This window comes from Thamnophis elegans, chromosome 12 (genome assembly GCF_009769535.1).
Source record: "Thamnophis elegans isolate rThaEle1 chromosome 12, rThaEle1.pri, whole genome shotgun sequence".
In the NCBI taxonomy this organism is placed as follows: domain Eukaryota; kingdom Metazoa; phylum Chordata; class Lepidosauria; order Squamata; family Colubridae; genus Thamnophis; species Thamnophis elegans.
In genome coordinates this window covers 14945319-14959817 of record NC_045552.1, presented here as the reverse complement: position 1 = coordinate 14959817, position 14499 = coordinate 14945319, and the positions used below count along the sequence as shown (strand labels likewise).

General features: G+C 44.7%; 1 protein-coding gene across 1 annotated transcript in view; it reads left to right on the top strand.

The window, feature by feature from the left end:
- Window positions 1-14499, top strand: part of PTPRU (protein tyrosine phosphatase receptor type U) — a 423380-nt gene that overhangs the window by 282436 nt on the left and 126445 nt on the right. Inside the window, 2 exon segments of the mRNA XM_032228173.1 lie at window positions 201-402; window positions 14035-14137. Of these exon segments, the coding sequence (XP_032084064.1) occupies window positions 201-402; window positions 14035-14137 (305 nt within the window).

Here is a 14499-nt window from a genome sequence, read left to right as displayed (position 1 = left end):
CTCAAGGTTGAACTCAGTCTTCCATATCCTGGTGGGTAAAATGAGGACCCAGATTGTTGGGGGCAATAGGCTGACTCCGTAAACCACTTAGAGAGGGCTGTAAAATACTATGAAGCGATATATAAGTCTAAGTGCCATTGCTATTGTTATTGCTATCTCTGTGTTCTGATGATATCTTAAAGCATATCCCTTTATCCTAGATCAGCTACCAGAGCATTGAATCCTTTGACCCAGCAGTCAATGTTCCCGGCCCACGACGCACCGTCTCCAAGCTTCGGAATGAAACTTACCATGTTTTCTCCAACCTTCATCCCGGGACAACCTACCTTTTTTCAGTAAGAGCACGAACTGGCAAGGGCTTTGGTCAAACTGCTCTGACTGAGATCACCACCAACATCTCAGGTAGGTTGGGAGAAGAGAAATGCATTCGTTTGCTGTACCACGTTAGTCTGGTTCAGAATTAAGGAAGGTTTGGGTGCCTGATTCCTCTACTTTACAGATGGTTGGTTTGTTTGGACGGTCCTTTATTTTCTCATATAAATGGATGGTGGTTTTCTGCTGAAAAACAAACCCATTTTTGAGGGCAAGCCTTATTTTACTGTTCCATGGCAGTGTTCTGACCTAAGCTTCTTTAAAAAGCATGAAGCAGACTCTTGGTCCTGCAAAACCTCTTTTATTTACATGACTCTGAATTCCTTTCATTCACAGTCAGCAAGGCATGGCAAACTGTGCCAGTCAGCAAGGGCATGGCAAAAACAAAGGCAAGTCTTTCAGAGGAATATTTATCAACACGAACCTTATCTCACTTGGAGAGCTGTCAGATAACGCTTTACATGGGGCTGCCCTTGAAAAGTGTTCGAAGACTTCAGCTAGTCCAGAATGCAGCCGTGCGAGCGATTGTGGGTGCACCTAGGTACACCCACGTTACACCTATCCTCCACGAGCTGCACTGGCTGCCCATTGGTCTCCGGACTTGCTTCAAGGTGCTAGTTGTTACTTATAAAGCCCTACATGGCACCGGACCTGGGTACCTGAGAGACCGCCTCCTGCCAATTACCTCCCAAAGACCAATTCGATCGCACAGGCTTGGCCTTCTCCGGGTTCCATCTGCCAGCCAATGCCAGCTGGCGACCCCCCGGGGGAGAGCCTTCTCTGTTGCTGCTCTGGCCCTCTGGAACGAGCTCCCTGTGGAGATCCGGACCCTTACTACCCTCCCGGCCTTCCGTAAAGCTACTAAGTCCTGGCTGTTCTGGCAGGCTGGGGGCTGTTAAAGCACCCAGCCCCGTCTTAATTGTGACTGTTGTGGATTTTAAAATTGTTTGTATTGTCTTATTTATTCCCTCCCCTGTTTATTGTGAGCTGCCTGGAGTCCTTCGGGAGTGGGCGGCATACAAAACCAATAAACCTAACCTAACCTAACCTTCCAAAGGCAGGGCAAGGCAACCCTTGGCACAGAGTCTCTTATAATCACAAACAGAACTTTCCACTCTTGAAACAACCAAAGGAATGAATTGTTTCCCACAAAAGCCCTCTCCCCTTTCGCTCCTCTTTTGTTTCCTATGGGAGGGGCCAATCACCTCCAAGGTGTGGATTTACTCCCAAGTTGACCCTTCTTTCTTAGTTGTTCTTGTCGTCTGGTAGCTCTGCGCATGTGCACATTGAGAACAGGCTCCAGCTGTTCCTCTGCCTCACTTGTCTAGTTCCTTCTCTGCCTACGATGCAAAAAAAGGGAGCTACAGATGTGGTATACATTCTTTTCCTGTGTTTTGGCTCCTATAAGTCTTCATTTTGCTCAGGATTGAGTTCCTGAGCAGTTTCACTGTGAGTTCTGACCATGGTTAAATGTTAACTGTTTAGGCTGCAATTTTGAGCCCACTGACACCCACCAGTGGTGGGTTTCAAAATTTTTTAGAACCTCTTCTGTAGGTGAACTGCTTTGTGGGAGTGGCTTGCTGGCCATGTGACTGGGTGGGAGTAGCTTGCCAGTTATGTGACTGGGTGGACGTGGCCAACTTGTAAAATGTGGTGAAACTCACTTAACAACGCTCTTGCTTAGCAATCAAAATGTTGGTTCAGAAACTCTGGCATTTGAAGCACGCAAGTCTTAAAGCTGTTACAAGACCCTTGCACCCCTAACCCTTTAGGAAAAAGAACCCCCTAGGGGTGTTCAAACTTGACAGCTTTAAGACTTGTGGACTTCAACTCCCAGAATTCCTCCTCTCGCTCTTCATCTTGATGATGTGCGGACGGGCGGGGGGAGGGAGCTGGAACTAGTTCTAAATGGCACTATAGATTTGTGGAACCTCTTCTATAGAACCCACCCCTGAAACCCACCCACCAAATGGTTCCATATAGTTCTCTCAGATGCCCACCTAGGCAAACACCCAAAGCCTCTTCCTCATTACTGCTGCTCTTAATACCTTTCCGAGCAAATAAAATAGTTTCAGATAGCTCTTCCTCTCTCAGATGCCATTTACACTTACCCTGATTTGCAGTTAAGCAATGCATTTCAGCACTCAGATGTGAAAGAGTGGGTTGAGACATGGGAGAGATTCATTATCTCTTCTAGCTTGTTATTTTTCCCTGTTCAGCTTTATCTCTGTCTGGATGAATTTTCAGAGTGACACCAGCGCACAGAAGACCCTTCTCTAGAAATAAGGAAGCAGGGGATGGGGTGGGGGACAGACTTAAAAACTGTGCAGAAGACCACAAAGGGTGGTGAAGTTTCTTGAACTGTTGCAACAAATGGTGGGATTCAACCAGTGTAACAACTGGTTCACTGAGTGCATGCTTTGTGCACACGCAGTCCTTTTGAAAACAGCTGTAAAACTTACCTTCTAGTGCAGCCCTAGTGAGTAAAACAGCTGAGGTGTGGCAATTTGCTCTGCCGCGTCTATTAGCTGGGCTTCAAACAAAGGAAATATAGGACAAGCTAGCTCAGGGATGGGTGGGCGGGGCCAATGCATTCCAGGAACTACCGGTTCGTGCAAACTGGTCTGAACCAGCTGAATCCCACCCCTGGTTGAGACCCTGAAACTTTATGAGAGCCCCATAAACAGTAATTTATTAGTGAGGGAGGTGAAGGGCATAGCACAGGTTTCAAGGCAGGGGTGAAATGCTGCTGGTTCAGACTAGTTCACCCAAACCTGTCATAAAAATGCTACCGGTTCGCCTGAACCCGTAGTTAAAAAAAAATCCTACCGGTTTGGTCAAACTGGTATTCCCAATGATCAGCTGTGATGCACGATTTATATTAGCTAGGAAAGCAGGATTTCCTGCTTTCTAGCTCATCTAAATCATGTGGCACAGCGGATTCCCCCTCACTATTCTACTTACCTTTGCAGTCTGTTTTTGATGCTCTGTGCATGCACGGAGGGCCCTGTGCATGTGCAGAGGTGGTGCGTGCAAGTGAAGCGAGCGCACCCACAAATGCACACATGCACACACACACTGCAACCGAACTGGTAGCAAAGGTAAGTTGATTTCACCCCTGTTGGAATTTCTACATCTGTTCACATCACATAAATATTTATGTATGTTTTCACGTTCATACATTTAGTATCAGGATCATGTGAAGTGTTTATCCTGCACTGATAAGATCACACTCAGAATACCACATCCAGTTTTGGTCACTATAATACAAAAAAAGTAAGAGTGCAGAGAAGAGCAACAAAGATGATTAAAGGGCTGGAGACTAAAACTTATGAAAATGGTTACTGGAACTGGGTATGTTAGTGTACCGAAAAGAAGAACTAGGGGTGACATGATAACTGTCTTCCTATATTTGAGGCGCTGTCACAAAGAAGAGGCGGATAACCTGATCATCAAAGCACCTGAGGATAAAACAAAAAGGAACGGATGGAAACGTAACAAAGAGAAATCTAATCTAGAACTAAGAAAAAACTTCCTGAGAATGAGAATAGTTAATCAGTGGAATGGGTTGCCTCCAAAAGTTGCGGGTGCTTCATCACTGGAGGTTTTGAAGAAGAGCTTGGACAACCATTTGTCTGGATTGGTATGAGGTCTCCTGCTTCAGCAGGGAATTGGTCTATAAGACATCCAAGGTCTCTTCCAACTTTGTTATTCTATAATTCTGTAACAGAGCATGCAGAAGATCCCCTTTATTGCCCAAAAGATAATATCACACCAACAACATCCAGCTAGAGAAAGACTAGTTTACCAGCAAACCAATTCCCTCTTGATTGTTCCAAGAGAAGCTTCGGATTCAAGATTCTTTCTCTTGAGTAAGGTCTCGTGCTATCAGTCATGTGGAATGTCTTGGGTTTCTTTGGATTTACTCCTGTAATCTATTTTGGCTGGTGCAATAATCTGGAACCATATAATCCAACTAATCAGGGATTAAAGGTGTGCAGTTGACAATAAATCTGTTCCATTTTGCAGTCTCCGTGGACAGTGCAGTCTTTTGGTCTGCTGGGTAGTTGGTAGATTGTTGTTTTATTCACAACTCTGATTGTTCTACAATATTTTTGAGAGAGAGCAGTGGGGATTGTGGAAAAAAACCAAATATATTGGATAGCTGAATATATTCTCAGAATAGCATTCATTTTCCTCAATTCTACTTTTCCTTTGTTGTTGTTAGTCATGTCTGACCCATCGCAATCCCATGGACAACATTCCTCCAGGCCTTCCTGTCCTCTACCATCCTCTGGAGTCAATTTAAGCTCATGCCTGCTGCTTCAGTGACTCCATCCAGCCTCCTCATTCTCTGTCGTCCCCTTCTTCTCTTGCCTTCAATCTTTCTCAGCATTAGACTCTTCTCCAGTCAGTCCTTCCTTCTCATTAGGTGGCCAAAGTATTTGAGTTTCCTCTTCAGGATCTGGCCTTCTAAAGAGCAGTCAGGGTTGATCTCCTCTAGGACTGATTGGTTTGATTGCCTTGCAGTCCAAAGGGATTCACAGGAGTTTTCTCCAGCACCCTAGTTCAAAGGCCTCCATTCTTTGGTGCTTAGCCTTCCTTATGGTCCAACTTTCACAGCCATCCATTGCAACTGGGAAAACCATCGCCTTGACTCTATGTACTTTTGTTGGCAGAGTATACTTTTCCTAGACAATGCTTAAAGTACATATTTTTATTCCAGGTAATACTTTCACAAAGACTTTTTTTTAAAGTCCCATTTTGTTCAGTGAAAGATGCAGGCTCGTGAGTTGCGTTCAACATCAATCCCTGTGATACGGATGTGGTCCTTTTTGACAACTCTTTCAAATCTGCTCCCTCTGAAAACGGTAGTGAAATTCTTTCATGTCCCTTGTCAAGCTGACTTAGCTCCCCAGCCTCTCCGCACCCACCAGATTCACTAGCAGTCTTGCAGAATTGATACTCTGGATTTCACACTGCAGCGTCAAGCGGATGTTTCGGCATTCGAACGCCGTGTGTTTTGCTTGAGCTGATGGGGTCACCCTTTATCCCACTGTGCAGAACTCCTTAAATATGCCTCTTCCTAAAATAGATTCTTCATGCTCCAAAACTCATCCTGCTTTTTCCTGGATAACCTGCTGTCTGAATTCAAATGGAAAACAGTATGCATTACAACCCTGCTGGATAATTTACTTGCATGACGGTCCGAGACCTGTCTTGTTTACACTGCAGAATATTCTGTGCTGGAACACATTTCTGAACTCAGTGGAGCAGTTTTGATAGGATCTATGAGTAGGGGTTGATCTGGGAGAGGAGAAACCGAACACTGCCATCTCTGGGCCTTGCTGCAAAGGGTCTCAGAGAAACGATGATTATCTGCATGGGTGGGAAATCTTGTCTTGAGATGCCATAGGTAAGGTGGCCTTGCTGAGTGAAGGACGTCAGTAGAGATTTTCAGTCATCCAGGTCATGTTTGTCCCAAAGGTGCTTTTTCAGGAGGCAACTGGAGTTTCTTGAAACCCTTCCATTCCCCACTATCCTTCCAGAGGTGAAGAAGCTTCTTGGATGAGAAGCGAAACATCTTCAAAAGAAAAAACAAGAAAGTCTCCTGAAAAAGCACCTTTGGGACTGAGTGAAGGAAGTTTGGGTGTTTTTCATTAAAGCAGCACATGTGTTGATGCTGCACCTCAGTGTGTCTCTGCTTTCCCCAGGCGCTGTTTTATGTAGGGAGACGCAACTATCTTCAGTCAGTGGAATGCTTGACACAAAATAATAAGATAAAGATGTGAAGAGGGTGGAAAAAAAACTCCCGCACAAGTGATAAAATCCAAACGTTGGTCTGGACGATCCAGCTGCTGTGTACTTTTATTTTTTATTTTTTTTAATCAATTGTGTGTTTTGTCTTCTTTTGTTTTATTGGAAACTGCCTAGAGCAGGGATGGCGAACCTTATTTGGCTCACGTGCCAAAAGCGGGGGGAGTGCAGTGGGGTCGCGCGTGGGTGTGCCACACCCATAATGCTATGCGCACAACCACAGTGTTCATGCAATCACGACCAGCGCTCCCCCCATTTTTGGCATGCTTTTTTCACCCTCTCCAGGCTCCAGAGGCTTTATAGGAGCCTGGGGAGGTTGAAAACAGCCTCCCCGCGCCCCCCCGGAGGCTCTCCGGAGGCTTCAGGAGCTTCTCTGAAGCCTCCGGAGCGCAAAACAGCACCCTACAGGCAGACTGTAGTTCAGGAACAGACTTCTGGTTTGCTCATAGGGCCGGTTTTAGCCCTCCGGAGCCTTAGAGGCCTTCAGGAGGCTTCCCTGAAGACTCCGGAGGGCTAAAACCCGCCCTACAAGCAGACCAGAAATCACTTCCCAGTTGACAGGGTAAGCCTCGCGTGCCCTGACAAATGGCTCCGTGTGCCACCTGTGGCACACGTGCCATAGGTTCACCATCATGGGCCTAGAGTTAGGTGAAAATGGGATGGGCAACTACTTCAATCAGTCTAAGAAAGGAATAAAATCCAATATTATTTACATCGACTCAGCCCATGGGACTTTGAGTTCTCCAGTGAGATCTTCTCATTATGGGCTGCATAACATTTTTGAACACTGGTTCTTCGTGTAAGGAAAATGTTCTGCCACTAAACTGTGGTAGAACAATGTGCATATTTAGACAAATAGCTGCTGCTTTGTGTCCATATTCATGCATGTTTTCCCCATTTATTTATTTTTTGGCACTAATCTGTAATTTAGGAAAAGCTGCATTAAACAATGTATAGCAGCATGCACACAACACTGTGCAAATCTTTACAGATAAAATAAGGTAAAGGTTCCCCTTGCACATATGTGCTAGTCGTTCCCAACTCTAGGGGGCAGTGCTCATCTCCATTTCAAAGCCAAAGAGCCAGCACTGTCCGAAGACGTCTCCGTGGTCATGTGGCCGGCATGACTAAATGCTGAAGGTGAACAGAATGCTGTTCCCTTCCCACCAAAGGTGGTTCCTATTTTTCTACTTGCATTTTTATGTCCTTTTGAACTGCTAGGTTGGCAGAAACTGGGACAAGCAATGGGAGCTCACTCCATTACGGGGCGCTAAGGATTCAACCAACTGCCGACCTTTCTGATAGACAAGCTCAGCGTCTTAGCCTCTGAGCCACCACATCCCATAAGATAAAATACATGTCTTCAAATGTATTCTCTCTGGCAACACATTTCTAAACACACTTTTCCTGCAATTTCTTTGGGTGAGTGTGTTACTTGTGAAGTTCCTAGGAACATTCATGAAGTGCAAAGCCTACAGAAAACCATGTTGGGATCCACATGTTAGCCTGAGAATCTTGTCAGGTCTGTTTGTATTGGGGTGTATAAAAGTTATATTTCTTGATGGTAAATCAATCAGAAACACACGTCAGTATATAAAAGATTTCCGATATTTTCTTAAATCAGCAGAATGTTCCCTATCCCCAACATTTTAATTTTGGGGCAATAGAGCCCAAAGACATTGTTACTGTGTGTGAAGACTATTTCACTGATGATCACAAGTGAGCCCCAAATTTCCTTTGCTAAATAAGACAGTTATTAAGTGAACTTTGGTCCGTTTTATGACCGTTCTTGCCACAGTTAAGTGAATCACTGCATGTTGTGGCCTACCAGTGGCCAGCAGATTCGGACAGTGAGGAGTCTGGGGAGGAACATGGGCCAGTCCTGGAGTCTGGGGAAGGCTCGGACGAGGGCTCTGAGTCGAAGGCAGAGAGGGTCCAAGGCCGTCTGGCAGTGATCAGGTGCCTTTGGAACTATACAGCAGTAAGGCAGAGGAACAGCTGGATCCTGTTCCCAGTGTGCGCATACACAGAGCTGCCAGAAGAAAACAACAACTCAGAAATCAGGGTAGACTTGGGACTAAAGTCACTAGTGGAAGGTGATTGTCCCCTCCCATAGGGGAAAAAAAGAGGAACGAAAGGGGAGTGGGCTTTTTCAGGAAACAATTCATTAGTTTGGTCATTAGATTCATTTCAGGAGTGTGAAGATCTGTCTGTGAATCTCAGAGACTCTGTGCCCAGTCTTTCCTTACACAGCACCTCATTTATATTTACATGGCAGCTTTCCAAGATAGATGAGGTCTGTAGTCATAAATATTCCTTTGAAAGACTGTTTGCCAGGCCTTTGCTGAATGGGAATGAGAGGAATTCACATTTGTTTAATAAAAGGGGTTTTGTCGGGATCAGGACTCTGCCTCCTGCTTTTGGGGGAAGCCCAGGTCAGAACACTGCAGTTGTTACATCCATAAAATGGTTGATAAGTAGATCTGGCTTCCCCATTGACTTTGCTTGTCAGAAGGTCTCAAGTGGTGATCCTATGACTCTGGGACACTGCAACTGTCATCGCATCTGCATTTTGTTTACGGGGATGCTGTGATGATCGCAAGTGTAAAAAATGATCCTAAGTCCCATTGTTACTTTGAATGGTCATTAAATGAATGATTGTATGTGGAGGACACCCTGTACTGCATTTTTTATTGTCTCCTGGGAGAAAGGAGACTGAGGAAAGCCAGTGTTTCTCACGGGAAGAAGCAAAGCTGGGGTAATTTAGATATCCGGTATTGCAGAAATAAGATTCCCTCCCACTTCCCCTTCCCACAAAGTCCCGTGTCATGGGACAAATTACAGGAAAGAAACAAAATAGATAGCCTCACCAAAGAATGAAACAAGAATTAATTGGGCTTTATTAACAAGCCATATACTACTTAGGGTGGTTTGCTAATGCCCCTGGTATAGCTATTAACCATAGCTGAATGGGCTGCCATGTTTCTTAATGGGGAGCAGAGGAATTGCGAGGCAGCAGGAGGTGGGCCAGAGTGACTTATTTATTAATCAGGGTCTGCAGGCTCTTTAGAAAGAGAGCGGAAGGGCAAGTGATGTTGTTAATGAATTGTTTTGCTCTTGCTCCATTGAAGGACAGCCCTGGGTAAACAAAAAATACAGGTAGTCCTTAACTTACAACTGGTCATTTGGCATCCATTCAAAGTTACGATGGACTTCACTAGGGGCAACTTATGACTTGGATTCAAGTGATAACAGGTCCCCTCTGTGATGCTGTGGTTGAATTTAGATGCTTGGCAACATGGCCTCTTACAGCGTCCCACAGCCCTGTGACTGTGTTTTATGACGATTTTGCTGAAAGCCAGCAAAATTTACTTCCAGTTTTGGCAAAATGGTCCCATAGTGAACTTGTCACCTGTGGTGCAGTGGTGAGGGTGCAGTACTGCAGGCCACTTCAGCTGACTGTTATCTGCAGTTCAGCGGTTCTAATCTCACCGGCTCAAGGTTGACTCAGCCTTCCATCCTTCCAAGGTGGGTGAAATGAGGACCCAGACTGTGGGGGTGATATGCTGACTCTGTAAACCGCTTAGAGAGAGCTGAAAGCCCTATGAAGCGGTATATAAGTCTAACTGCTATTGCTATTGCTATTGCTATTTACTTTAAAAAAATGTGGGGGTGACCATTTAAAATTTCAGCATTTGCTTAATGCCCACCACATAAAACAAAAAACCTAAAATCGGATTGGTCATTTTACAACCTTGCAACTTATGATTGTAATGGGTAGGCTTCATTTTTTTGGTCATATGTTGAGAACCACCTGTAGTCCAACTAAGGGAATAGTTACACTAGCATTTGCTGCTGTTAGGCACAAGAAACCAAAGCGACACCCTGATTTGATCAGAGAAGATTCTTTATTGCTGCTTGCCTATTTACAAGAATCTTGCCAGACTGGCCGCATTCTCTTGGGGACAACCAGATAAGGAAGGGTTTAAGGGATTTAGGGGAGATCAGGTCTGTGTCATGTTTTGCTCTAAGCTTGCCAATGTCATGGTTCCAAGTAACAACCCAAAGAAAGAAGACTCTGAGGACTGAGTTTCCTCAAAGTTCCATTTTATTAGAGATGTCATATTGGCACAGCTGGGAAAACCTAAATCTGAAAGCTTCCAGGTTTTCCCCACCCAAGTGAAAGTTCAAGTCCCTGCCCAGCACCCACATGTCCATCACATGGTCCAATCAGGCACTGTCCCAACTGGAGATGCCTCCCAGTCCCACCAATCCAGGTGGAGGGCAAGATGTCCTTGACTCTCTGAGAAAGGAATGTTATTTAGACTATATGTCTCCCATACTCCATATAATCCCCCCTCCCATTTTCCCACAGTAGAAAAATGTGGCAGGCCTGAGGGCCCAATGTAAAAAATGGCTTCCAGACCTGACAGCCAGTCTCTTCACTTCTTCACCCACTCCACCACATCTGGTTAGCTTCTTTTTTTCCTATGATGCTGTTGATGATGGGTGTGCTGCACTCGTGGACAAAAACACCAGGGCTGTCAAGCGCTGGGAAAATATGGAGATTCAGGCAGTTCAAATGTGTGTAAAAATGTGTATAAAAGCTTAAGCTCTCTACAAGAATCTGACCAACTAACAGTCAAGGGAAATGAATGGGAGATAAGAAAGGCATTCAAGGTGGGCTGAACTTAGATCTCTTCTGGGCATGCAGAGATTTGTGGCTTATGATGCGTTTGACCCCTCCCTCAGCCTGCTTATCTCCTCCAATGGCCATTGAGCAACAGTGTTGAAGCAGACACTTTCTCATTCAACTTCTGAATGGGAGCATTTCATCGCAACACGTTTAGAAATAGAAAAACAAGGAAAAGAGTATATTCAGATTCAGAAATTACTTCTGGGGAGCATAAATTGAGGTCAGCTCATTTCCAAATATGAAGGAGGTACATTTCTCCTGCATCCTGTTCATTTATTAGTCTAGAAAGTTGTTCCTGGCCACGTTTTCCATTTGTCCTACTCTGTCAAAAGCGGGTCTAATTAATGCATCCTTTATGTTTCTCTCCTTTGCCTCCCTTGCATTGGAAGAGAGGACTGTGCTGTAACAGCTGCTTTTAGAATAATCAGCACAGTGCAATGCACAGTTTTAAAAAACACAGTAGTTTCTCTCGCTGTGAGCTAAGGACATGAGTCTGTGACCATTAATAAAAGCAAGAGATGGAACCATAGGGAAAATGTTCCATTTATATGCACCATGCACTCTTCCCCCCTTCTCCCTCAAACAACCCCTCAGAGATTAACAGTTACATATCCAAAAAAGGAATTCATTTCCTACAGACACAGCATATAATACAGTTTTGGAGCAGGCTAGTACTGTACTGATGTTCTGGAGAGCACTTGGCCTACACAAATCATACAGAATCTCAGTTGAATTGCTACATCCAAATAAGCAAATCTTGATGTAGGAAATCAGTCCAACTGACCAATTTGAACTGGTTTGGAAAAATCCATCTAGTAGAGGGGTTGAATTAGGAGATGCAATCTGAATTTCAGAAATGACTGTTGGGAACAACACAGAAGCTTCTGAATTGTCCATATCTGTTTGGAATTATCAGATTTTTATTTCGTGTGTGTGTGTGTGTGTGTGTGTGTGTGTGTGTGTGTGTGTTTTAAAACAGTTCAATGGAGAAAGGTGAGGTTGATGGAGAAGTTTGATTGGATCTCAGTCAAATTCTTGCACAATCCCAAGTGAGCAGATGTTGAACTGATGAAGTTTGGAAACACACCTTTGCGATTAGTTACGTGCCACTTATTAGAACGTGTCTGATTGTACAGTTCATTTTGATTTGAGAAAGGTCAAGTTTGGGGCAATTTTACTGAATCTCTATTGGATTCACCGATTGCATTGAATCGCTGTTGTATTGTGCACCTCTCACAACTTAGTTTTGTTGAAAAGACAGCACTTTTGTATAGGCATTTCAATTTCCTTCAAAGCCCCTTTAGATATGCAGAAAGGTTTTGCTACTGGTAGGAGCATCTGGCTTGATCTGCAGACTTGTCTTCTTGTGATACTTTTTATTCTCCGATGTCAAGATGGGAAGAAGAGGCAGCTACAAGCCCTCCCTCTCTCCCCTTTTTTCTATTTCTTTTTTTTAAAAAAAACCTTTCTCTTGTAAGTATTTTGAATGGGATTTAATGCAGAAGTGAATTGGGAATGACCTTAGGGTCACATGCAGCCATCAGCTTAATTTCAAATTGATTTCTCTGAATGGGTGCAGCTCAAGCTTTGCCTGCCTATCCTGCTGCTTGGAGGAGACTAAAAAGCTGGTATTATAAAGGTGATGTTTCTGTGTGAATTGGTACAAGTAGTCCTCAACTTATGACCATTCATTTAGCTCCCTTTGAAGTGACGAAGATGTTGGAAAAAAGTGATTTAGGACCAGTCATTGCCCTTATGACTGTCACAGCATTTCTACAGTCACACGATCAAAATTTGGGTGCTTGGCATCCAGCATATATTTATGATGGTTGCGCTCTCCAGGGATCACAGGCTCACTATTTGTGACCTTCCCAATCAGCCTCTGCCAAGCAAAGTCAGAGGGGGGAAATGAAATTTGCTTAGTGACTACAATCAAAAAGATCATAAAATCAAGAGTGACTCACTTAATGATCGCCCTGCTCAGTGATGGAAGGTTCAGTCTCTAATTATAATTCAAGGATTACCTGTACTGCTTACCTCAGCCATACCCAGTGTTGTGGCCCGAAGGTGGCCAGTGGAACTGGCAGCAGAGTCGGGCAGTGACGAGGTTGGGGAGGATCATGGGCCACTCCTGGAGTCTGGGGAAGGCTCAGACGAGGGCTCCGTGTCAGAGAGGGAGATGGGGCTGAGGCCATCTGGCAGTGATCAGGTGATCACTTCTAGACAGCAGTGAGGCAGAGGAACACCTGGAGCTGGGATGGCAAAACTATGGCACGCAGAGCCATTGGTTAGGGCACGCAAGGCGTTGCCTTGTCAGATGGCCAGTGCACATGCGAGCACTGGCCAGCTGACCAGCCTTTTTTTGAGGCCATTTTTCACCCTCACCAGGCTCCAGAGGCTTTATAGGAGCCTGGGGAGGGTGAAAACAGCCCGCCCGGAGGCCCTCCGGAGGCTTCAGGAGCTTCCCTTCCCTTTTTTTCCCAAAAAACCACCCCACAGGCAAACCGGAAGTTCGGGAACGGATTTCCGGTTTACTCGTAGGGTCGGGGTTTTTTGCCTTCCAGAGCCTTCAGGGAAGCCTCCGGAAGGCCCCGGAAGGCTCGGGAGGGCTAAAACCGGCCCTACAAGCAAACCGGAAGTCCATTCCCGAACTGCAGAGTTTTTGGCAAAGAGTTCTGGCAAAAGAAAGCTAGTACTAATAGCAATGTGTGCAATCCCCAAACACTTACAGCATCACTTGAACACCATCAACAAGGACAACATTTCTTGGAACAGCTTACCTTCTGTGACCATACTTTTAATACCAGCAAACATCCACTTCTGCCTACCCAAGTCCTTTGAAAGGAATCGACGGGTGGATAAAATTGTGAAATCCTGTCTGAACGTTTGGGTGACTGTGAGACAAACTATAGTCCATAAATACAGTGCATATGGTGTGCCATTTCTCATGATAACAATGATAACGATGCTTGCTCTTATGACTAGTACTATTTACTACAACTGTTACTTACAATTGGCACATCCATAGCATATGCTAAAAAAAAAGCAGCAAGATGGTGGCTGCAATGGTGTGCTTGAAACTCTACATGCACCTGGAAAATAAGTGAAATGTAGTCCCTGTTTGACAGTTGCCTTTTGCTTTGTTTCAGCACCTAGTTTTGATTATGGAGACATCCCTTCGCCACTGGAAGAGTCGGATAGCACCATCACTGTTCTCCTGCGGCCAGCACAGGGCAGGGGTGCCCCAATCAGGTAGTGATAAAGAGAAACGAATGATGATCGAATTCCATATTTTTAACAATGCAATTGTTCTCTAGTTCACAATATGTGCAGCCCATGCCATTCCTAGCAGGTTCAAGGGAGAGGCAGGAAGGAGTTGTTAATAAAGTCAAAGGAAACAAAATGGAAAGCTCTGTACACAAAATTAAAATAATTTCATTATAAAGAGTCAACAATAACAGGTGCCCTTTAAACTAAAGTAATAACTGAATGCATGCTGGAATAAAATTGCTTTGAAATACCAGCGAGGTTGACTTGTTAAGCCACTGTTCTTTGAAATTCATGGTTCTCTGAGTCCTAAGGAAAGGAATCTAGGGGTTGACTGCTGGGGGTTC